General features: G+C 46.6%; 2 protein-coding genes across 2 annotated transcripts; both read left to right on the forward strand.

The window, feature by feature from the left end:
• Positions 1 to 4,790: 4,790 nt before the first annotated feature.
• On the forward strand, positions 4,791 to 6,916 carry LOC120897456. The gene has a single exon (XM_040302379.1). It carries the CDS (start codon positions 5,174 to 5,176, stop codon positions 6,050 to 6,052), a length of 879 nt encoding a protein of 292 aa, XP_040158313.1. The 5' UTR covers positions 4,791 to 5,173; the 3' UTR covers positions 6,053 to 6,916.
• A 9,831-nt stretch (positions 6,917 to 16,747) lies between these two features.
• LOC120894319 lies at positions 16,748 to 17,343 on the forward strand. The gene is made up of 2 exons (XM_040296831.1): positions 16,748 to 16,882; positions 16,971 to 17,343. Exons 1-2 carry the CDS (start codon positions 16,772 to 16,774, stop codon positions 17,229 to 17,231), a joined length of 372 nt encoding a protein of 123 aa, XP_040152765.1. The 5' UTR covers positions 16,748 to 16,771; the 3' UTR covers positions 17,232 to 17,343.
• Positions 17,344 to 24,195: the final 6,852 nt, after the last annotated feature.

Consider the following 24,195-nt stretch of genomic DNA (forward strand, 5'->3'; position numbering starts at 1 on the left):
ACTGAAATACGTAATACTGAATTCCATTCTAGTGGGATGACTGCTTCTACAATGCATTTGTCATTGTGCTACCTTTCACTGTTTCCTTGCTCATTCGCAAACGAGAGCAATTCTTTCGAATGATTCCAATTACAGCATACGAATGTGATACACGCTCCATAACACTACCACCATAATCTCGCACCTATCCCTACGTATGTAATTAATTCACTTGTTACAGCGCCCTAAAACATAACACACTTATTGTGCAAAAAAAAGAGAACTCAAGCACACGCGCGAGCTCACAGTGGGCTCGTCCGACGACCAGATACGTGCCAGAAACCGTCCCACGTACGCATTCTGGAACGTACGAGTAGACCGAAGCATAAAAACAATAAACAACGAACGCCACCACAAGTTCATTGATTTCGGGTCAACGTACACCGTCCCCGGTGCCACCCCTTCCGTTGCATTACATCAACATTGTTGCCCTGCACATCCACCTCCATCAGGCGTTCCCGCGTCACGCTGCATAATTGGCGAGTGGAGAAAAGGAAACTGCAATCATCTGATCTGATCTGATGCACGGCGCTCGTTCAATGTCATCGAGCCAGGCAGGGGGGGGTAGGGAGAATGTTCCCCCCTTTCGAGCTCAATGTCGCCGTCCATCCGAGAGATATTGTTGCATCAGGTTGTGGCGATTATCGTTGCGTAAACCCAACGGTACACCCACCGACTTCCTTCCCTGTTGTGTGTTTGTGTGTGTTCTCCCGTTCTCCCTTTCTGGATAATGATGATGATGATGGCGATGATGCTGGAGCAACCAGTAGCATCGGAATATGATAATCGGCAATTACCTGCCGTCCAGCAGCTGTTGGATGTTGCACAGAAAGCGCTCAAAATAGCTCCAAGATCAATCACAGCAGGCAGGGAAGCGTTCTTGACGATGCCGAACAATCGCGGCGACAGTAACCTGTTTGGCCGTTGTTGGGTCCGTGTTTACAGACAGCGTCACGCACTATAAAAAGTGCATTCGCTCGGTCCGGCCATCGACATACCCGTTGCTGCCGTCTAAGCATCGTGTCATTGCAACCGCGGATCGGTTCAGTCAGACGTCGACGTCGATTCCTCAGGATATACAATGCGAAGCGTAGGTACCATCAGATCCTTTCCTGGAGCTGAAAAAACTAAACCTCCACCGTTTAATTCCGTTTTAGTTCCTGTTGCTGTGTTTGCTTACCGTGGCCAACTGTAAGCCGGGAGCGATTTTAGTGCCATCCACCGTACCGTATGCCGTCCCGTTCGGTGTTGCTGCTGTGCTGCCCGGACCGGTAGTGACGGTACAGGAGGTAGTGCCCCAATCACCCGGCATTAGTACCGTCTCCGAGTATCAGGCCATCTCCTTGTTCCCTCCGAGTCCTGGTGCGGTCGTAGCGGATTTCCTGTACTAACGGTGACATTGCATGGAGATGTAAAAAAGGACTGAAAAAGGAAATAAAAGAAGCAATTTAAATCTGAAAGCATTTTTACACGAGTAGTTCACAACTTTACCTACACTACATGTCGGGGGGTTTTCCGGTGCCGATGCCATGTGGAATCACGTCACGGTTGCACCACCGGAACATGTGCACCACGAACGACCATATTTGCCATTCATTGATGGTGCTAATTTTTCACCGACCCCACCACCTTCATCTACTTTCAAGCTTACAATAGGCAACGTTTTCCATACCGGCTGCTAGAAAGTTCCCCGTCTCCTGTTTCCTGCTACCTCACCCCACCATTCCATTTAGGAGTGTCCACGTGAGTTGACTTTGCACGTGAGAAGTTCCTGATCTTTGTGCGGCAGGCCGGCCGGCCGGCCGGTTTGCAAAAGCAGCGTTCGCGGTAAACGTACCGAAACCGTGTCGATGCCATGGAGGGAGGGAATGGTTTACAATCGCAAAAGTTTTCTCGCTCTTCCCCACTCGCCCTGTCGTTAGTTTTCCTCCAGTTTCTCCCGGCGGTGACAGCGGCGGTAGCGGGACACAAACCTGAAAAGGGTGTGAAAAGTTAGCGATTTTACTGACGTACTTGGAGCGAGCGTTTTTTAAATTATATAATGAAATCACATGGCCCGGTCAAAGGGCAAACGTTTTTCCTGGGAATGTATGTGGAATTTATTTCGTATCCAATACATACCGATTCGATTGTGTTTCTGTGCCCGATCAGGTGGATGAATGAGAACAATTCCTCGCTGTTGACGTGTTCAACTATTTTTCAACTGGTAAGACACACACACATGCATACACATACACATACACAAAGGGGAAAAGTTCCGAGGGATTTGTACGCGTAGAAGCGCATTCAACGCCTGCTGGGATATTGTTGCGAGGACTGTAATTGGTGTTTTGTTTTCGGTAGGCTTCCACCATAAACGTCATAAATCACGTTGCAGGCATGGGTGCATGCGTGTTCTAGAACAGATCCCGAACTTAACTCTCGCTCTTCGAATTGATCCTGAAGCAATACAGGTACTAGAACGGATCATGAAACCATATCAAACTGTGAAACCAGGTATTGTGAATTTGTACCAAACCTAAAACGGTCTTGAAGTGGATACTGAACCCATAACGGTTCTGGAATTGTTTGTGAGCCCGTCCTGAACCCATAACGGAGAAGCAACTTGTCCCGAATCCATACCATATTTGGGGCTGGAATTGATCTTTAACATAACCCCACTCTTGGGACAGATCCCGAGGAAACTAAGGTTCTGATTTACTTCTTCTTCTTCTATTTGGCGTAAACGTCCTACGGGGACATGACTGATCCTGGATAACGAAATGATACCGATTTTGGAACGGATCCTCAACTCATCCGGATCTGATACTTGAACAGAACTCATATTAGCCCTCAGACAAACACGGAGCTTACAGTAATTCTGGTATTTACCCCAAATCTATTCCGGCTTTTGGAACTAATCCTGAACACATACCGACGCTGGAGCTGATACTCAACACTCATCAGTCCCGGAATCTCCCTGGATCTCAAACTCATAGCAGTCATGGAATTGATTCTGAACCCTTATCATTCTGAGGAGCTGATGCTGAACCTATACTAGTCCTGGAGCTGATACTAATTCATGTATCCATATCGACCTTCGAACATATCCAGTACCTATAAAGATCCTAGAAATGCTGTTGAACCATTGTTGGGACTGCAACTACACTGTTTATATTGATATTGTGATACAAAAACTGTGCCTGTATCTGTCTCGCAAACCTTTGAAGGTCCAGGAACCGATAGAATACGCAAACGTATAGGAGTATAGGAACAATACTAATGTGCGTTATCACATAGTAGAATTGACAGAACGCTATTCATTTGAAATCATGGCATGCTAGCTATGTGAAGTGTATTGACGGTTTTTAATGGGAAAGAGACCGAAGGAAGCCATGCATTTTTTACTTTCAAATTAAACGTTAAATCTTATCAAAGAATGGCACGTTTCCTTCCGTTAGAAAACAATGCAATTGAAAAAACCATATCCCAAAAACTGAAAAGTAAAAATATTGAAAAACACACTTTTCAAATGAAAGCTCCCGACCTTAAAAAGGTAAATATGCCCACCATTTCCATGTAATCTATCATCACCTGCAAAAGTCGAACACATTTAATAGCACAAAATTTCCACTTTTTTAGGGCAATATCGCTGACATACTTCCGTGCGCTTCTATTTTTGGTGGAAATAATCGCACAGTAAGTAGATCGGCACTTGCAAAATAATTGTGCTACCCCCCATTGCGGCATCATAAATCGCCCTCCTTCTTAATCTCGGCACCAGCTCCACCAACGTATGATTGATAAGAGGCTGTATGAATTTTGTTTTCTCCGCGCCTTAAAATTAGGTCAAAACGCACTCGCACAAATTACGCAATGAGCCACACTGCTGACTCCAATTCTGATTGCTTCCCAGCTACTGCTACTGCTGTTCTCGCGTTCTCAATTTCGAATTATTATGTGCCTACGGAGGAAAATGTTTGGTTACGGTATGATGCCTCTACTTGGCGTGACCCGCATCCCGCTAGCCGTTCTGGGAATTCGCGCGCCCCACGGAGCTCACAGCCACCATGCCGCCAGATCGTGATTATCTAATGCGTTCGGTTGGCGGTTGTTTTCCATGTAAAACTAGCGCTACGATTGTTAATCACGGCGGGATGCAGCATATATTTGTGTAAATAGGTTAACTGGTGCAATTTAAACCACGGCGAAGATGGTGAAATAGAGCCTAAAGGATTTAAATGTGGCCCTTTTTTCTCTCTCTCTCTCTACTCCACCACTGCGAGGAACTGCGGAACTCCAGTGTCGCGTAGTTGCAGCAGATCGTTCACCATTGCACTCCCACCTCCTCCCGAGCAACAAGAGAGAAGTCTTTTCCCCACACATCGAACTGATTTACAGTGTTCGGTGTTAACTTTGGCCGCTTCTTTCCTCTTTAGGAAGCCGTACTGCTTTGGAGGCATTGTGCATTATACTTTTCGCCCTGTTCCTGGAGACCGTGCCCAGTGCCACCGCGATGGCATCAGCCGCGTGATCAGACCCTCTCCCATGACGACCAACCCCCCCATCCAAAGGAAGTTAGTTTTTTGTTGCTGTTGCCGCGAAGCCATATGCTTTCACTCTCACTTCGGCATCACTGTGCAGCAGCAGCAGCAGCAGTCGCGACGTCGCAGCATCCGAAGCATCCTTCCTGAGCGCCGTTCGGGAGCGTTCGGGTGCGTTCGTGCTCTATGTACGCGTTCGTTGGTTTCGGCGGTTTGGAAAACTCTATATAAGACGACCATGCTGAGGGAAGCTTTACATTCAGTTGTTAGTCTGGGCAGCAGTTGAACTGGGAAAGCTTTCATACCTGGGAAATTACAGCAAAGCAGAGCTGAGGAGACTGAGTGTGTTCGAATTGACGAGCCAAACCGAACCGAACGAACTCTTCTAATACAAATCACCATCGTGGAATCGGATACCAAACCAAACTGTGTGTGTGTGTGTTTGTGTGATACGAAACATAAAGTGAGCGTGAGGAAAAAAGAGACATTTTTGCGTGGACTTACCTCACGCGTAACAGTGAGTCCCGTAGAATAGAGACACTTTGGAGAACAGTTTGAAGAGTGTGTGTGTGTAAGAGTGTGGTGTTGCTATTGAACGGAGCTTCGAGAACATGATGATGACGCTGGACAAACTGGACACGGGCAGCAACGGGCGCCACAGACGCCACGCCGAGAGCAGCACGCCCGAACCAATGGACGGGTACTACATCGACATACCGACCCCGTCCACGCGCAGCGTTTCGCCCATGTCGGCGTCCGTTTCGCCCGGCAAGGAGAAGTCGTTCAGCTTCTTCAAGAGTGTGTACCGCAAGATAAGCCTCAAGTCGCAGGACGCCGACGAGCTCGATCAGCTCGGTGTGCACGGGGAGGACGAAGACTCGCGCAGCTCGTCCGTCGATTCTTGCTCCTCGATCAGTGACCACCAGCAGCATCAGCAGCAGCAGCAGCGGGACCACCAGCCAACGGGCAGCAAGCGCCCCAGTGGCCGTAAGCTTCAGCTACAGCTCTCCAACCAGGCCCTCTCGAGTGCGTCCAGCGATTCGGGCGTCAGTGGCGAAACGGGCTCCAACACCAACAAGCGTAGCGACGATGGCCGGGAAGAGGGTGAGCAGAGCGGTGCGGAAGGAGCGAAGGAAAACCGGCGCAAATCGAGACGTTCGTCCGTACTGCGGCTGCTGGAAAGCTTAGCGATTAATGCACCGATCCGGTCGCGATCACTGTCCTGCAGCAACAGCTCGGTCAACAATCTGCTCCACCTGAAGGGCCGTGAGTCGAGGGCTGAGTCGAAGTGTTCACTGTTCAGCACCAGCAGTGCCAACAATGGAGCCAACGGAGGTGGCGGTGAACGATTGAGCAAAGAGTCGAACAAACCACCGCCCAAGAAGATCCTGCGCCGGCCCGTCTCCTACACGTATCTGCGCGGCATCTCCGGTTTGCCGACGCAGCGAGTGCCACGATCGTCGGTCTGCTGCGGCTACTATGGCCGCTGAAGGGCCAGAGTGTGTGTGTGAAAGCACCGGTAGAAACACCATATCATTACTGTTTTCGTCTACTAAGCCACGAAAATGTTAAAAAAAACACAGAACTGAAAAAAAGTGAAGAACAAAAAAAAAAGCTAAACGAAACACGTGAGTTCTTGCACCAAAACTAAGGCAACAATTGGGATCACTGATACATACGTTTTCTAAATTAGTAGAGCGAGCGTGGATGGAGGTTTAGTGGGATGGCGCGGCCGGAGACGCCATGTACCTTAGTAATAATAAGCAAACAAACAAAATGAAAAAAAGACACAGAATCACAAGCGCTTTCGGTCTCTTTAGATCTTCGCAACTACTGCCTACTGCTTGCACATTCCTCTCCTCCCCCCATTTGGTCACACCACGAAATGCAGATAAATTGTAAAATAATACGGGCACACTACCCTTCCTCCGACCTTACTAAGAAAAAACTATTTGCGATAAAAAGTGCAATTATTCTTACCCGATCGGACGCGACACGCGACGGGCGACGGGTTGAGTGGAAGCTCTAGGCAACTGTAGTGTTGAACGATTCTCTTATGATACGATCGTAGCTTCTTTTTCGCAGTTCGATTAGACAAACGAAGGGTGCAGGGAGCGGGTAGGGCGAGCGAGATGTAAGATTCGTTAACTTGTGCATTAGAGAGAGAGAGAGAGAGAGAGAGAGAGAGAGAGAGAAAGAGAGAAAATCAAACTATCGTTAAAGTAAGAGTTAGAGTAGAGCTATCGGGCCAAAAAATATATGACGAGGCAAAGAAAGGTGTAAATGCCTCTGCGGCAATAGAAACAATTGTCCGAGTGGGGTTTTTTTTGTAAATAAATATTTAAAAATAATAATTCAAACTAAAACAAAAATACATTGTATGTTTTGTAAGTAGACAAACAAATATCCGAAATTCAACCTTTCTGCTGTTATACATTGATATCTTTCATGAATTTTTGTAAGCTTTTCTTGTGTCTGTTGTGACCTTGTGGAAAAAATGTTCGGTCCAGTTCCATATCCCAAATATTTCCTGTCTTCAGTTGTTCATGCTGATTGCATATTCGCCTCTAAGATCATACAACAGAACTAAAACGCTGATGAAGTAATGAACCAAAAGATTGAAGAATGGCAATTCCAAAGTCTGGAACGCTTCAAACTCCTTTCCATTCAATTCTGCTCACTGATCTCATCGACCTTGAAATAACTGCTGGTTCCAAAAATCATTATAATCAAAAATATTAAGAAGTGGGTTTTCAAAAATCTTCAAAATTATTAATATTCTCAGAAAAAAGTCCTACGGTTATGGCATGTATGGTTTATACAGCGGCATTTGTATCACTACCCCTACGCATATTAGAGTTCTCCCAACAGCCCAACACTTCGCCATATCAAACCAAAGCAAATCTTACAAATGACGGATGTATATTGCAACTTAAGTTAAGTTATCCATTAAGACTTAACATCATTGCTGCCGTGGGTTCAAGTACATAATGAACAGTCCCCCCGTAGCAAGGACTGACTCTTCGGCTGCATGGTAGTGATGGGCAAAACGGCTCCGAAGCCGGAGCCGGCTCCGACCGGCTCCAGACAATTTCGGAGCCGGCTCCGGAGCCGGCTCCGCTCCGACGGCTCCGGAGCCGGCTCCGCTCCGACGGCTCCGGAGCCGGCTCCGCACCAACGGCTCCGGAGCCGGCTCCGCTCCGACGGCTCCGGAGCCGGCTCCGCACCAACGGCTCCGGAGCCGGCTCCGCACCAACGGCTCCGGAGCCGGCTCCGCACCAACGGCTCCGGAGCCGGCTCCGCTCCGACGGCTCCGGAGTCGGCTCCGCACCCACGGCTCCGGAGCCGGTTTTAACACAAAGGACCAAAATAACTTTTTCAATTAAGTTTCAATCGAGAAAATCCGTAAATAGCGGAGTAAGTCATGTATAAAAGAATTTATCAAAAAAAAACATCGATGACTTTTGAATATTATTAAGAAAGGCGAGACCAACGAATGCTACACAACGTCATGCATGTCAATACTGCAATCACATCGTGTATTGGTTTCCACATCGTGGTATTGGCCGGCTCCGGAGCCGTTGGTGCGGAGCCGGCTCCGGAGCCGTTGGTACGGAGCCGGCTCCGGAGCCGTCGGAGCGGAGCCCGCTCCGGAGCCGTCGGAGGAGCCGGCTCCGGAGCCGTCGGAGCGGAGCCGGCTCCGGAGCCGTCGGAGCGGAGCCGGCTCCGGAGCCGTCGGAGCGGAGCCGGCTCCGGGGAAAAAGTCGGAGCCGGCTCCGGAGCCGTTAGTCCGGAGCCGGCTCCGGAGCCGTTGGTGCGCTCCGAAACGCCCATCACTACTGCATGGTACTGCATTGGTCCCACCAAAGCTTGTGTTCGCCGGCATGCCCGCGTAGGACGTTACGCCAGGTAGAAGAAGAATAAAATAATCTCTAGTTAATTTGAAGGCATCTTGATGGGTAGACTAATTGAGTGAAATAATTACTCATTCTGTAAACACTCAAACTACATAGGTTGAAGTAATTACTTCAATATTGTAGCCAAATAGAGTAAAAAGCTCAAAACAAGTGAACATATGAGCTAAGATTGGAAATACAGCGTTACGGCCCATGACTAGATTTCATCATTGTTTTTTTCCTTAAACCACTATGGGTCTTATTATCTTCTAGTATCAATTTTAAGTACTGTTAGAGTCAAATCCAATAAGCTTAGTGTTCACCAGCGGTTACAGACTTTGTATAAGCAATTACCCGCCTTAAAGTTCATTTAACCAAGTTACCTTAAGCACCACAACAAATAATCCATTTGACTTTGTTACACGTTTAATCAATCATTCTTCTCTTAACCAAATTGGAGTATAATTTAATAAACGGCGCTCTCGCACCAAGCAGCAGCAGATGAGTTATTGAATAAATTTTGATAACTCTGCATCCCAACGCCGCCTCACAGAAGCATGGGGAGGGGAACAAAAATAGACTTTGGTTGTTTGGTCTAACGAGCATAATTGCTGGAGTGACCCTGACGAGCGTAACGACGACGCAATAGGTGAGATGATACCATCTTACCTGTAGCACCGCTGAAGATCGGCCAAAGATCAAGCGGGTCAGATAAAACGTTTATCCCCGAACGCTTATAGCCACCTCGCCTCGGACAACAAGTGAGTGTCACGGTGTCGTGACGCAAATCGGAAGTCAACTTCAAATATGACGACGCAAAAGCCAAGCCCGACCGAGGCGGGATGGCTTAGCGCTAAAACGAACGGTTAACTTTTACCTCCCAAAGAATTGTGGGGTGAAATGCGGTGGAAAAACTAAATACGCAGGAGTAGAAAACAGACGTCTAAGATAAGAGTACACGAGGAGGATGGTGAAAAAAGGCAAGAAACTCCTAGCTAGAAGAAAACAATTACACTAACAAAACAAAAATTTGCTTATCTAATACTACGCTGTCCAAGCAGTTCCAAGGTACTTAAGTTTGCCAGCAGCAGTAGGAGGAAGTGGTTTTGTCGTCATCTTTTCTGCGTGTTGTCTGGCCGTAAAGTTTCGCCGAGAGAAGAGAGAGAGAGAACGACAAAAAACCATAAAAAACTACAATACAACACAACCTCATCCCGCGGACGAAGGACGACGTTGATGACGACGCGCATCCCGTCGAGCAAGAGGAAAAGCGTAGTTGCTGAAAGTAAGGTACAGCAACATGATAGGAAGAGTAGAGAGCGAGAGAAAACATGCAAATGACGACGTAAATGAACGTTGACGAATCGCATTAGGGGGGACAAAAAAACAAGTGAAAGTAACGCAGTAACGAATCAAACCAAAAAAAATTGCTCCTGCCACCCACTAACAGAAGGGCAATTTCCGCGAATTTTCTTCAAATTCAGCAACGAGATTGAACCAAAGAGAGAGAGGGAAGCATTATGAGCTTCCTCCAAGAGGGTGGAAACAGACAGACACCCAGCCACTAGAATCAAAGTCCTAATTGAGAGCGTTTGAAATGAAATTGATAACCGAAACTGTGTCCGCCCGCAGACGGGATCGATATTGAGGACCGAGCTTTTCAATATCCGGTCGATAGCTTATCAGAAAATGTGAAAAAATGGCACAAAAAGACACGAAGGAGAAAAGTAAGCAAATTCCGGCAAAGAATAAAGTCACCCTGTCATTCTGGCTCGTTTCATTCATCCGTCATCGTGGGCCCTCTACTGCGGGATCTGTTGGGTACGAGATGTTCATGTTGGAATGTTGAAACGATTGCTAAAAATAAACCATACCAAAATGTTCAATATTTTGATCCAAAAATATGACCCACTCCGTCCTTTCTGCCCTTCATCCCATACCCTTTCCCGAGAGGCGCACGCCCTGGCTCAACAGCAGAAAGGTAAACATTTTCCATCATCGGAATGTGTGCGGGAAAGCCATCGGTGCCATTGAAGAAAGCCCAAAAAACAGAAGGGTTTACAGTTTACGGCACCGAGCTTGGCAATTGGGGAAAGCTGGTTAAGAGATTGTGCCATCACACGCCACAACAAACAAGAACCCTTGTCAATGGAGTGTGGACGGAAAAAAACAAGGAAGCAAGCAAGTCAAAAATAAAATCCCACTCTAACCGCTCGCGCGGCGCCATCGTTTGTTGTGGCCAGCCAAGCGGTGGTCGGGGTGTGAAAGGATATTGCAAGCGTTTAAAATAGCATCCCACAGAGCGTAGATCGGTCGGTCACAGATTCCTTTGCCGATGGTATTGAAACACAAGGCCTCCGCAAGAAGAACCCTTTGCTGTTTGGCTGGTTGCTGGCCAGAGACAGCTGGATGGGATGCAGTGACGTCTAATTAAATTAGCATCCCAGACGGATGTACTACGGGCTCGGTGAGTGGCTTCGTGGTAAAACCGACCACCTGGGATGTGTCGCGCACCTGTTGTGACGTGTGTAAAAATGGGGGTGAAACACACTAGGGAGAGAGAGAGACACATTTTATGGGAATCGCTTCATTGAACCATGGGCAGGGATGTATTTTAGGTTGTAGCAAGGGTAGTCGAAGAGTTTGGGAGAGTTCGTTCTGATTGCAGGGAAATCTAATGCTGATCGGATTGAATTCTTCGATGCTCCATAGTAATATGTTGATGTTGTTTTGGACCTCTTAGTAGCAGGTTAAGTTGCTTTCCCTGTGTGATGAATGTAGCAGCTCTGTGAGCTGTAGACTTCGCCTTCATGATTACCTTAGACAGACTTAGAACTTTGAACATTGAATTATTGTTTGATGTCTTCTTATTAAATGGATAATGTATTCCTTTTTACAATGTTCTGTTCCCTTTTTTTGGTCATTGTTCTGTCGTCTTTTTCACCAGCTGCCAAGTGAGGCCTCAAGATCTGCAGGAGCATCGAGAAAAGGAACCCATTCTTCGCTCACAACTGAATTTACTTCTTAATCTTACCATGGGCTAGAATTCCTGATACAACTTCCCGCCCGAGTCTTCAAAAAGGCCTAGCTTTGGGAGATCGATTAGGTCCTTCACTCGTGTTATTCCGCCACTGCTAAGAAGGCAGAACTCCAAATAAGCTCTATTACGACAGGAGTAAGAACATGACTGATTGGGCTTATTCTTAAAAAGTTCTGAATCATACTAAATCGTTGACGATTCTTGCATCTTCTCCAACATTTGTTGAACAATCGATATTAAATATCTCCTTTACGTCTCGTGGTGCGATCCCGTGGTACAGTTGTCAACTCGAACGACTCAATAACATGCCCGTCACTGGTTCAAGCCTACAATGGACCGTTCTCCCGTAGTAAGGATTTGACTATTTGGCTGCGTGGTAATGGATTACGTCTCGAAAGCCTGAATAGGCCGGCATGCCTGCGTGCGTAGGACGTTACGCCAAATAGAAAAATCTTTGTTACGAACAGGACAATCCAGTACTTGAAAGATACGGGTAATTTACATCAGAGGTTGTAGAAGTAATATCCTTCTATTGCTTGGAGTTCAAGGTGTCTTAAATTGGCTAGATATTTCTACAGATAATACTACACCAATTCCAATACATGATAATTTGCCAACCCAACAAAAGCGCCCCAAAAAGTGAACCAACTCTCCCATCAACCCTAAGCTGTAAAGTGAAATCTAATAAACGTAGCTTTTATTTTTAGCAAGCACTTTAGCGACAGCAACATTGCCGAGATTAAGCTGCTCTTCATCAATAAATCATATTGATGGAGAAACCTTCCCTCTTTCACGTCCAACGCCCCCCACAAGAGCACCCACAAAACACTTCCGGACAGGCGTTGGATAAGCCGTTCAAGAGCGGTCCGTACGACTGGATCAGTCTGCTCGATGAAGGAACACCACTTAATGTGTCTCCCAGCTTGGCTCCCAGGCCACCGATTTGGCGTGGTGGATGAGTATAATTTCCATTAGCGAGGCAGCAGATGCTTTCCGAGCCGTCCTGACCTTTTGGCTGCCGCGCACAAAGCGAATGTGACGGCACACAAAACTTTGACGAAACCCAAATGCTATTACGCCGGCTTCGGAGGGCGTTCGGAGTTCGGGGTGAAAGCAAAGCGTAAAGTTTGCTTGCACAAACCGAATCAGTTCGGCGAAACGGATGACCTCATGTGCTGTGCCGTCGCTGGTGTCGTCAGCGGTGAGAGTTCTTTTCATTTAGCTTGATGAATAACCCGATTCGATTCGAGGTACGACGTGGGAAAAGAATCTTCTCGACACGTAAGTAAACGAAGGAGAACAAAAAGGGAAACACAACCAAGCACTCACGTGGTACATAATGTATGAATACCGTGCCATTTTTTATTCACGATTTCGTCCCCTTCGGATGTGTGGTTTGTATGTGAAATGAGCGACAAAGGTACAGCAAGATACAGCAATAACAAAAAAGGACACTAAACCCTCTGCCTGCGGGGTGGTAAAAAGAAGGCCTCATTTACGCAAACCAGAACCTTTTCCATGCTAAAATATTATAATTCAATTACCATGCTGTCATACACACGCAGAAATGCATGACATCAACACAAGATATGTGTTCGGAAGAAGGAGAGAAAAACACATGAAAACATCATCCCAAAAGGCTATCTTCAGTGTTTTGACAAAGCTCAAACTTACCGGTTAAAAGCTTTCGCAACCGAGTTGACAAAGATTCTGCAAAAGCGCAAATTCCTCCCCAAAAGGTCACTTTTGAGACTCAGTTCGCTCTGCATCCCTCACTCAGTTTTTCCTTCATTTTTCGTATTAGTTTGTTGTGTGTTTTCTTGGAAGCTACCTCCTCCCCGGGGGATAGCATAGTGCCGCCAAGGAGGCAAACGCCAAACGCGTAATGGTGTTATTATTTTCCCGGAGTGCTTCCTGTTGCGGCTGCTGCTGCTGCTGCTGCTGCTGCTGCGTATCCGATGCTGATGCGAAAACCTTGAGATCCATGAGAAAGACAACTGATTGGGTGCTATTTTTAGTCTCCGTCTTCTCCGTAGCGCATCAAATTGACTGATATGTTTATATTTTCGGGCTAGTATCATTTTTCCACTCTGCCTCTCTCTCTCTCTCTTTCTCTCGCTCTGTCGTGTGGCTGCTTCCTTTCAGCCTGCTCAATCCCGCATGCAGGATAAACAATCTTAAAACAACAACTTTGTAGGGGGATGGAAGGATGACGATGATGATGGGCCAGTCCCGGGTACGACCATCCCGGCTTTCATCAAAACAAAATAGAGAAATTCGCATACGAAGCAAAAACAATCTGCTCCGTTCGATCGAGCACTTCGAGGGTGCAACCAGGGAAAGGAAGCAAAGGACTCGCTGCAATAGAGTGTGTCTAGGGGCTGTTGTTTTTCAATGACAGCGCCCACACTGAACGCTTTTGCCATTGACCACGTTTCTGCCATATTGGCGGCGGTGGTAACGGTTCGTGGCACAACACGCGGTTTTACGCGGTTTTGCCTCGTGCCCGGAAGGGACCGTTTCGTTTGGTGAATCGTTTAATTTCGGATTACACTCACCAGCCAGCCTGGAGAGCTGGACCGAAGGCTGGCAGGTAACCGATTTCTCTATTGAGACACATCGGCACGGAAATTGTATCTCCTCCACCGTTTGAGGCAGGATATTATTAGGACCATCAATTACACTCCAAGTTGCGTGATCGTCTCCACGATCGGTGGTCTAGCAAGCACGAAGAAACTTAATACTCATGTTCGCGTAACCCGCCCGTTGCACAATCCGGTTCACTGTGTGGTAAAACCCGTGCACCGGACACACACACACACACGCAGTCCACCCGAAGTCTCATGCTGCCCTGCCTGGCTCAAAAAAGGGATACAACGTGCTGTACGGCAGGACGAACATGCTGTGTTACGCCGATGTTGCCGAGACTGTTGCCGTTGGTAACGGGGCGTATATGCGCGTATAGGCTCACGCTGAAAGCAGCTGCGTAAACATGTGCACGGGCACAGGTTCAGTGGAAGAAAGCGCCTAGTGGGAAAAGTCAGGGAAGAAAATGTGTGGTGTGTGTGCGGCGCGGATTGAAGCAAATTGAAAACTCAAAGAAGCGCTGTACCGTCGTCTCCCGGGACGGGAAGGAATGACAGGCAGCTAATTTTAAGCATCTTCACTACAATGTGGCCAGCACGGCCTGCGCCTGTTTGTAGGCACCGTGCCGGAAAACGTTTCCATTCCGGGTGGTCCCGCAAGGAACCATATCCGGTGCTGTGTTTTATTCACTTTTTTTTACCGCTGCTGCGTATATGCGTTTGCTGAAAGGATTGTGCGATGATGGTTGTGCCGTCTTCACAACGTGACCATTCCTCATTACCCGGCTGGATGAATCGGGAGGGGTTGGAAGTTGGTTGTTTGTGTAGCTTCTTTTGCGATTTGCGATTTGCAAATTGCTTTTTCTTAAAACGTGAATTACACAAGCTAAAAATAAAATAAACTTCCTCAATTTTTTGGCCACTCCCTTTGCTTGCACTCTACAGCACAACGGCGCACAAATGAAGGCACATTTTCTTGCCGTTCCAAATCAACAGACTCCCAGGATGCGTTGCTGTGGGACTGAGTTACCTATTACCCATTACCCATGGCAACCGTTAGACAAAGTGTAGCTAGGTTGTGGTTTGCCGTAGAGCAGATGATATTCACGCAGTGCCCGCCAGGGTCGATGACTGCAGGTGATACGCGATACACTAAAGCGGGCGTGATGGCGCGCCCATTTTCGAACACCATTTTTTTCGGAAACTGTAATCGGAAACTGTTTTGGCGGTCGCCATGACAAACACTCAACCACACACACATTACATTTCGGGGAGATTTATCTGTTTTTCTTGTAGCGAGAATACAAGAAAAAGAGACGGTAATGCTTATTTGGTGGTTGAATATGATTCTTGCTGATGCCCACCTAAACTGGTTGGTCTAGGTCGGGGATTATAGTCAAAGAGATACGATAATGAGGTAATTTTTTATTTCCAATAGATGATGCTTATAGTGCACTCCCGTCACTCCTACTGTTTGATGTTTGTACTTCGAAATTATCGCTCATTGCTGCGAAGATACATACGAACATAAGAGAGAAGAGTTGGCGGCAAAAGGAGCTTAGGTAAAATTGAAGCAACTACCTTGTCCTCCACAAAAAACTAAGTATATAAGCCTCTCGTTCAAATGACAGACTCCTAGCTTATCTGTTCTGGAGTTGAATATCTTTTACAGACTTCCTATTCATGATACTCTTGGAAGATGATACACTTAGGTTGTTATAGAATCAGTTGTCTCCAAAATAATACATCTTGACCTCTTGCTAAACTTCCCAAACTAACAAAGAAACATCTTATCCCACACAAAATAGATCCAACTATAATCTTTCGTCAATTCTTGCAGGAGTTCATGGATCATCTCATACCCATAATAGACACGTAACTAGCAAACGAGCGCTGACATAAGTCTAATCAGTTTAGCCCAGTTCACTAAACCGTCTTGTGTGTTCTCACATTCTGGCCAAGTGTCATCCGGGTCCAGTGCAAAGCCCTAGGTAACACTGTCCTTACACAACCTTCACTTTCAGACAGGCCCAATCAAACGGGCATGTTAATAACCTCGCACGCAGGACTGCCTACCTGCTGCTTCAGGGACGTTCCTTCACATCCCAGTCAGCCGGTTAATCCCGACAGCCGTAGCTGCAACCATCCCCCGTTCAATAACAAACGTACCCGTAGGTGGACAGCAGAAGTGGCTTCAATCAATTGAACGTAACCCATCCAGCTGACAAAACTGACCGATAGGGCGGTTTGTGTGACCCAATGTGGCTGCACATTTCACGGTCACCGAAGCTCACCCTCACCCCAAAACCGGAGTGTTGCCCTTGAAGTGGAGCTTTCGGTTAACCGAGCCTAAGGCCACTGCGGTGGGACAAACAAACTCGCACCGAAGACGAATCCCGGCCACGAAAGGGAACACCCTCGAATAGTAAGCGATAAAACGGGGCAGTTATTACGTGCTATGCTCGGCTTCCCGGTTTTGGGGTGCGCGGTTCAGGTTCGGTGCGCAGTGCTCGTGCGTGTACGTGAGCTGCATGCGGTCGAGTCAACGTAATCGTCGACCGCTGTAGACACATTGGTTGGGCAGAGTGGGAGAGCACTGTTTTGACTGTTCAATTATGAACAGACCGATTAAATCAAACCAATCGAACGGCCAATCGAGTCTTCATTTTAAGACAGTATAAATAATTAATGCAACCAACCATCAAGCAACAGTCAGTGCCATTCGCTACACTAGCAAACTGCTCTAGCCAGCTCAACTGCAAAACAACCAACAGCAACCGCATCAAAATGAACAAGATTGTAAGTTAATTTGTTTGGAAAATACGAAGCAAAGCGCGAAAACTCTTCTAACCGTGCATACTTTCTTCCTCCGTCTCAATTTTCTCAGATCTGCCTGTTTGTTGTGCTTGCCGTCGCCGGATGTGCCTGGGCCAAGCCCGAACCGAAACCGGACATCCTCGCGTACAATGTGGCCGGTGTGCCGGTCGTTGCCGCTGCTGCTCCCGCCGTCGCTAGCTATGCGACCGTTTACGAGCAAACGTTCCACGGTAACCTGGCGCCGGCCGCATACGTTGCCTACTCTGCCTACGATCCGTACCTTTCTGCCGTGCCCGTACCCGTCGCTGCCCCCGTACTGCTGCGCAAGTAAAAGCTGAAAGCCAAGAGTTTTCGCTGCAAACACCCGACCAAAGCTTATGTTTGTATAAAAAAAGAGTGCTGTTATTTTTCTGAAATGAAGTTACCGTGAGTTACACTGCTTAGCCAAGGATTCTTTTTCGTACTGTATATTGATGACAAGGGGCATTCGGGTAGTAGATTCGACAGCTGCGTTGGCTCCAATAAGACCGAATGGAAGCGATTCCCAGCCAGACTGTTACTGCATAGCAATGACTGACTATCCGACTAATATACAATCTAGAATGGTTCATTATGTTCAGTTGGTCAGTTTGAACTAAATGCAAAATTTTAAGCTGAATGGAATTCCGTATTCAAAGCACTTAACACTGATATAGACTATAAATACCAGAAAGGAACAACATTGTGTGAGAAGCTTTTCATAAATAGATCGGGTAAGTTGTCGAACCGTCTGCATACCTTTTGTAGAGACTCTCAGCTATACTGTGCGCCTGATAGTATGTTTTAAAAATGGGGCATCCAATTGCATACCTTAAGGCGATCAGGCGATCTCACTAAATGTGTTTATAACGTTTGGTTTAAAAGATTTGCTGTAAATAATGACGTATCCTATGCGTTAGATTCGATTCGAGTCGAAAACAAAAGGACTTCAAAGTAAAAATGTCCGTTCAAAAAGCGATATTTGGATTGAAAATCTTTGCTGCTTGAACTGACCATCTGTACGAGTGTATTGCGATGTTTATACTTCTATGTTTATCGCTATGGGCAAACAAATAGTAATCGCTTGTATAAAAGTTGCTATTGGTACAAATAGAATACCTAAAACGAAACAATAAAGGTGTAAAATGAGTACATTGTTTGCATTCCACTTAATGCGCACATGCCGATAAATAGCTAAAGCTGTCCATAATTACGCCAATGTGGACATATTGGACAACAACATTTTACAGGAAATGCTTGACATAATTCTGTACAGGAAACTCGTCTCATCAAATGAACACCCTGATTATAATTTCGGCACCTCTGTTTTCACGAAAGAAATGCTACCCATTTCCGCGTAAGTTTTCCTTCAAAATAACACCCATAACGGCGGCAAGCACTCGGGCTAAGACCAATCAAGCCGTTTGCGTGAACCGAGTGTGCCGCTTATTAATACATTTCCGGTTAGATGACTGTACCCTCCATGTGCACTATCGAGACTGTTCGTGCCTGTGCGCGCCTTTCTGCTTTACGAATCGCTGCACCACTTCGCCGAACCCGAAGCCCCGGTGTCCTTAATCAGGGGACAATAAATTAGCTCGCCCGGTTGGCGGACGGCCTGATTGGTTAGGCTCCACTCAGCAGATGAGTTTCGCGAAAAGGTCACACTGCCACAGATCAGCAAAGATACACATACATCTCTCCTTCGGTATTGTTTTGTTGCCGTACATTGGGCCAAGTATCGCCGAGACACGTCCCGTACGAGGAAAAAAGGGCAATGAATGGTGGCTTATCATCTTGCTTGTCGCTGCTGCTGTAAAAAACAAGGTGGTGTTAATGGGTTCGTTTTCAGTGGAAGAAACGCTTAACGAACTACGGAGAAATAAAGTGTCCTCCGAGCGCTGTCGGAAGTCCCCCCGGTGGGATTAGTCCCTCTGGGGAGAGCAAGAGCCTCAACCCGTCCGGCAGACATAACAATTCTTTGAAGTGCAATCTTTTAGCAGAGTTGCTTATTTTGCAGTTGAGAGAGAGAGAGAGATAGAGTAAAAAAAGAACAAGTAACGTACAAATAAGTACGTGTCGTTGCTGTGGCTTAATCAAGACCCGATCTATCATCAAGACCCGCCGCGCGTTCGTGGAAGTTTGCATTGGAATTGGTTTTTGTTTGGCTTTCATTTTATGGTCCAATAGATTCGATGAACCGGGTGCGTAAATGTTGAATTACTTCACTAGACAAACCATCTCGAGGCATGTGTTACATGTGTTTTATTTACTGTCCTGCCAGAGTGGCAGTAAAATTTTCAGATCAATCCTTCAAACATCACACACTCGAAGGGGCTACCTTTGGTGTGGATAAAAGTTCTTTTCCCCTAAGGTACCGCACTAGCAATGACGTCAGACGATCCCGTTGTTACGACCCTCACGACGATGCTCGTCAGCGTTTTCACAACAACTTTCGTAAAGTAAATCTGGCAGGCTTTTGTGTGTGACAGGTAGAGAGACGGGGCCAGCAGAACACAGTAATCGCACTTAGAACATCCGCCTCGGTGAAGGTGACACAACATTTTGGAGGAAGAAAGAAAAAAGGAATCACAATCCTCTGCTGCTCTTTGATGTTTGGGACGTGTGTGATAGTAGGTCGTAAAAGTTTGTCCGTTTGTTGCCTGTTTTTGCAAAGGCAGAAGACCATGAACGACGAACTGGGTTTCTGTTTTGCTAGGCAACAGTATTAAATCCGAATGGTGGGGAACGTTTTGTGTCAGTGTTTGCATAATTAAAGTTTACATTCCCAAGGCGAGCGTTTCACTTTACGGCGTGTTAGTCAGTTTTCATTTTGTATGCGGCTAAACAAGTACGAAGAGTACTTCAATGGGATTAACATCCGCTCGATACGTTTTGGAAGGCTGTTTATGGCCTCTGTTTATTTTAGTTTTATTTTTAAATATAACAAAGTTGTAAACTGAACAAAAAGCAAAGAGAACATTGTATCTTGCAAAACGAGGTGCTTTCTGTGACTATTTTGCACGCCACAACGATTATAGCAAAGTTTATAGTGAGAATAATAGTAAAGCCGGGAAAACATTGCATACTTTCAGGAAACTTTAGTAAGAACGTTTATTCAACCGCCTGAAGCTATGCAAGCTTGTTGCTATTATCTGTACTACTCCACCGTTCCACATCTGGAACACGGCGTCATGCAAATTGCATACTTTTAGGCACATTTTCAGTATATTTAGCGCTACCAAACATATTAAAGATAATATTTTTATTTGCGTGTCCTATACCATAAATATATCAACCTCGTTAGTTACCCGATCATGATGGTCGCCACTGTATCTGTGCAAAAATCATCATACAAATCAATTCAGCCGCACCATTAGTTTGTGGCGATGAATCGACGAAGCAAGCAAAGGTCACTCAGTTCAATCGTCGGGGCCTGCACTGCTCAAACAAGTTCCAAGGTCGGGTTGACTTATGGGCGTCTCGAAACGTGAACGCTGTAAAGTTCCAGTAACGTGTTTCGCTAATTGCCGTGCAGTACAGTAGCAGCAGCAACAGCAGCAGCTCGAGGAAAAACGCACGCAGCAGCTTCCTTTTGCCGATAAACATGAGCATCATCCATGGTGATAGCGAACAGCAGCATGCGGGCACACTGCCGACGTTCTCCGTCATATCCCACACTGCTGCACGCGTTCACGTGGGCGCGTACTCGGTACATGCCAGCTTGGGTGGCTTGGAATTTGCATCGCACCAAGAAGCCTCCCGCCAGGCGGTTGTAACACGGGCCCTTAACGTGCATTGTGTTGTTAGGAGAAGGCGCTTATCATCCGGGGACCATAAATCGACACACCATCACAACACCTCCCTCATCTTGTAACGAATCCATAAAACTGAGCGCCAAAATTGAATGTTTCGCAAGGTGACACGTTCAAAATAGGCTGAAATTGTGTCACGTTCTTCAACAAAAAAAAAACTCGACCATGGAACAAGCAGTAGGGGGTTGTTGTTTCACCACCTTGCACAGTCTAAAAGCAGCGTCCCGAAATTCCCATCCACACCGTCTGGCTCGCACCCTCTCTCTACCTTCCCGTTCAAGGACGCCCGCTCGGACGCGAAAAAGTAGGTCAACCCAATGACGTCACAGTGTTGACGTAGGTAGGTATTCGCGGGACTTTCCCCGGGAAGCAAGCCTCCCGGATCCTGTGCATTGGGTGTGGCAGGACTTTGGTTCTGATGTGCGGAACTTTCCCACGCTGTTCGTAGGCTCGGCACGGACACCGACGGGCAGGATGTGGTCCCGTGGAATCGGGACAAAAATCTAGGTCAACACGCTGACTGCATCCGTACCGTATCATTTCAGCATCGCTTCCTCTGTCTCGGTCGCACTCGATGAAGGACCCTCTTGTAGAATGGGTGATCTATCTTGCTAAAAATGCTGTTTCAGAAGGGTAGTTTGTGTTTAGTTGGAAAGCTTGACACACACATTCACAGCAAAAAAAGCATAACCCAACAGTTCCGGTCAGAGTGGCTTAATGGGTGATTACATACATCGGACCCAGATGCCGTTCCGTGTTTGCTATGTGTTGCGACTGCCGGATTTTCCAAACCCATCGGATGACTGATTGTTTGTTTGGCTTCGCCACATGGCAGCATTGTGCGCGTGGTGTGTCAAGCTACGTTCCAATCCGCACGTAGACCAACCGACCGTGACGAGTTGTGAAGGTCTGCATCCCAAATCTGGCACACTGTTACTGCGTCGATCTGTTCTAGGCCGTCTGGGCCTATACATTACCAAAACTCTCAAGGATGAGCGGTGTGCGAGTGTGCGAGTGTGCGTGTGCTAATCCTTCAGCACGACTTTCCAATGGGCCCTTCTGTGTAGCTTAACCTAGATTCTCAAGGACAATAGGATACATAAATTCTGGCCAGACTCCGCTTCCGTCCGGCTTTACCTTCAACAAATGATTCGTCGAAATTAGCGAGCGGATACAAGACTTTCCTTTATCCTTTTTCGGTTGCTAAAAACGCCAAATCGCTGTCGCTCTTTCCCTTTGGCCTTCTAGTTGAACGTATGTGTGTGTATGGGTGTGTGGAGGCACACACATTAACACCCTATAATTAGTTCGCATTACGTAGCATAATCACGTGGATCGATTCGACGAGAGTTGGATGGAAGGGGATATGTTGAATATTTAATTGAATAAGATCTCAAGACTATTCCGACCCTGTGAACACCACTACATCATTGTACCCGGTGGTATGGCGAATTAACACTTCCCGGAATTAATCCTCCAAGAAAGTTCCGAGAAGGTGTTTGCTGTTTTGGAACCACCGGTAATGGAAGCTTTTGTGTGTAAAATTTCCAAGAATTTTCGAGGCAAGCAAGCACGGATAAATGTAATTTAAAAATACTCCATAGAGACTATTCGTGCGTTAAATTAATTGTTTAGTTTTCCAAAGAATTTCAAATCAAAAGGTTTATGATTGTCTAAAACCAAAACTGATAATGATTGTGGTCATACAGCAGCTCCTGTTAGCACCATGAAGCTTTAATGAGTAAAGTGTCTTTAAATATGACGTCATTGTTTTGCATGAATTCAGGCGTTTTGTTAGTATTTAGTTGCACACATGCAGGCGCCTTGAGGAAGGAACAGGAAGCGAAATTGTTATTTGTATTCTGATTTGTCGGAAGAGCTGTTTATTTTTCTCTGCTAGGCCTCTGTTTGCAGCCATGCTGATAAAGTATAATTCTAGTAAAAAGAAATAAAAGAGATAAAAAAGAAAAATATTAAAAAAGAAAACTCCATGTGAATTCTTATAGACAATAATTGAATAATAGAGATTAGAATTACCAACAACGTATGTAAACGAAAAATCGAGAGCTCAACCAACAACGCAAAATAACAACAAATCACTCGTAAATGTCCTTCCGATTGGACACCAAGTTGTGAGCAAATCATACTCTACCCCACCCTCCTTTTCCACCGTGCAATTTAACCCTAATAGCAGCCGCATCTGAGCCCCATCACCCAGATGGGCAACGTACCGCAAGTAACGGCGAATGCATTTGCACACCCGCACGGTGAGAGTGAAAGGAGTGAAAGGACACGGTGCGGTGCCGTCTGCTCAGCAAAAGGTCGGTCGGTAGGACGGTCGAAGTGGATCAAGGTCACGTTTGGACTGCTGCGCTGCGTGGCCCAACGGACAAAACGATCGCAATTGTCACAACACAGTCCGTCGCAGCCAGTGTTGCAGGGTGCAGGGTGCACCCGGGCACGATAAGTGCCGCAAGACCATCTTCGCTTCATTATGCTCATTTCCGTGCTACGGCACCGCAAGAGGTCGAAGGTCACGTGCGAATGGACCGTTCTTGCGTGGCCGTTTGTGCCGCTAGCTGGATGCTGAAACGGTAGATAAATGAACGCGTCATTTCCGGAAATATTCATCGCTCACACAAACACATACACCGTCATTGAAGATATAGCCTAGGAGCGTGGGTGGGGAAGGTAGGAATAGATAAGACGCTCATTTGCTTGAACAGAGTTTTCACGGCCATTTCGCTTATCGCAGGTCAGGTTTAGATTTGATATCGCATTTGGTAAGGAACCGCTTTGCAGGTGGAAGATTTTCCTATTTCTTTTACTACAATTTCTTGGCTGTCACCTACGCAGCTTGGTAAAAACAATGTGCCACCTCATATGGTGGGAGAGTTTCAAGGTGTAATTTATTAAATTTTCGCCATCGCCCGAAGTCCAATCTGTACTCGTTACCGGTCGCGACTGGCAGACAGCAACGGTCGTTTGTCGGTGGTGACTTTTAGCCTGCCGGCTAGGTCAATGGTGTCGTTTGTTGGAGCATACCACTGGTCACCAGGACCGGCATTGCCGGTCTTTTTGTTGGTGCGGAATGATGCTGCGCAAGGCGAATATTAGCCTCGAGCGATGGTGGGCAGATTACTGTTTACTTGCACAAGAAACGGGCGAGAAAATAAAGGGCAAACAAATAAAGCTAGCCACAAATAGATACGGGACACAGGACAGATTTCATCGAGCTTTTCACAGGTTAGTGGGTCAAGCTGCCGAGCTGATGGGCGTAGGTGATGTACGGTCTCAGGTCGGTGGCAATTTTCATCTGGGTAGACGGATCTAAAGATAGTGGATGATCGTTTGATCCGCTTAACATTGAGATAAGGATCTATTACGAGGAGTCGGAGGCTGATCGAAGGTCCTTGAGTTGTGTATTTCTCCTTTTTGCCGTCATCTTTTGAAGACCTCTGT

This window comes from Anopheles arabiensis, chromosome 2 (genome assembly GCF_016920715.1).
Source record: "Anopheles arabiensis isolate DONGOLA chromosome 2, AaraD3, whole genome shotgun sequence".
Classification (NCBI taxonomy): Eukaryota; Metazoa; Arthropoda; class Insecta; order Diptera; family Culicidae; genus Anopheles; species Anopheles arabiensis.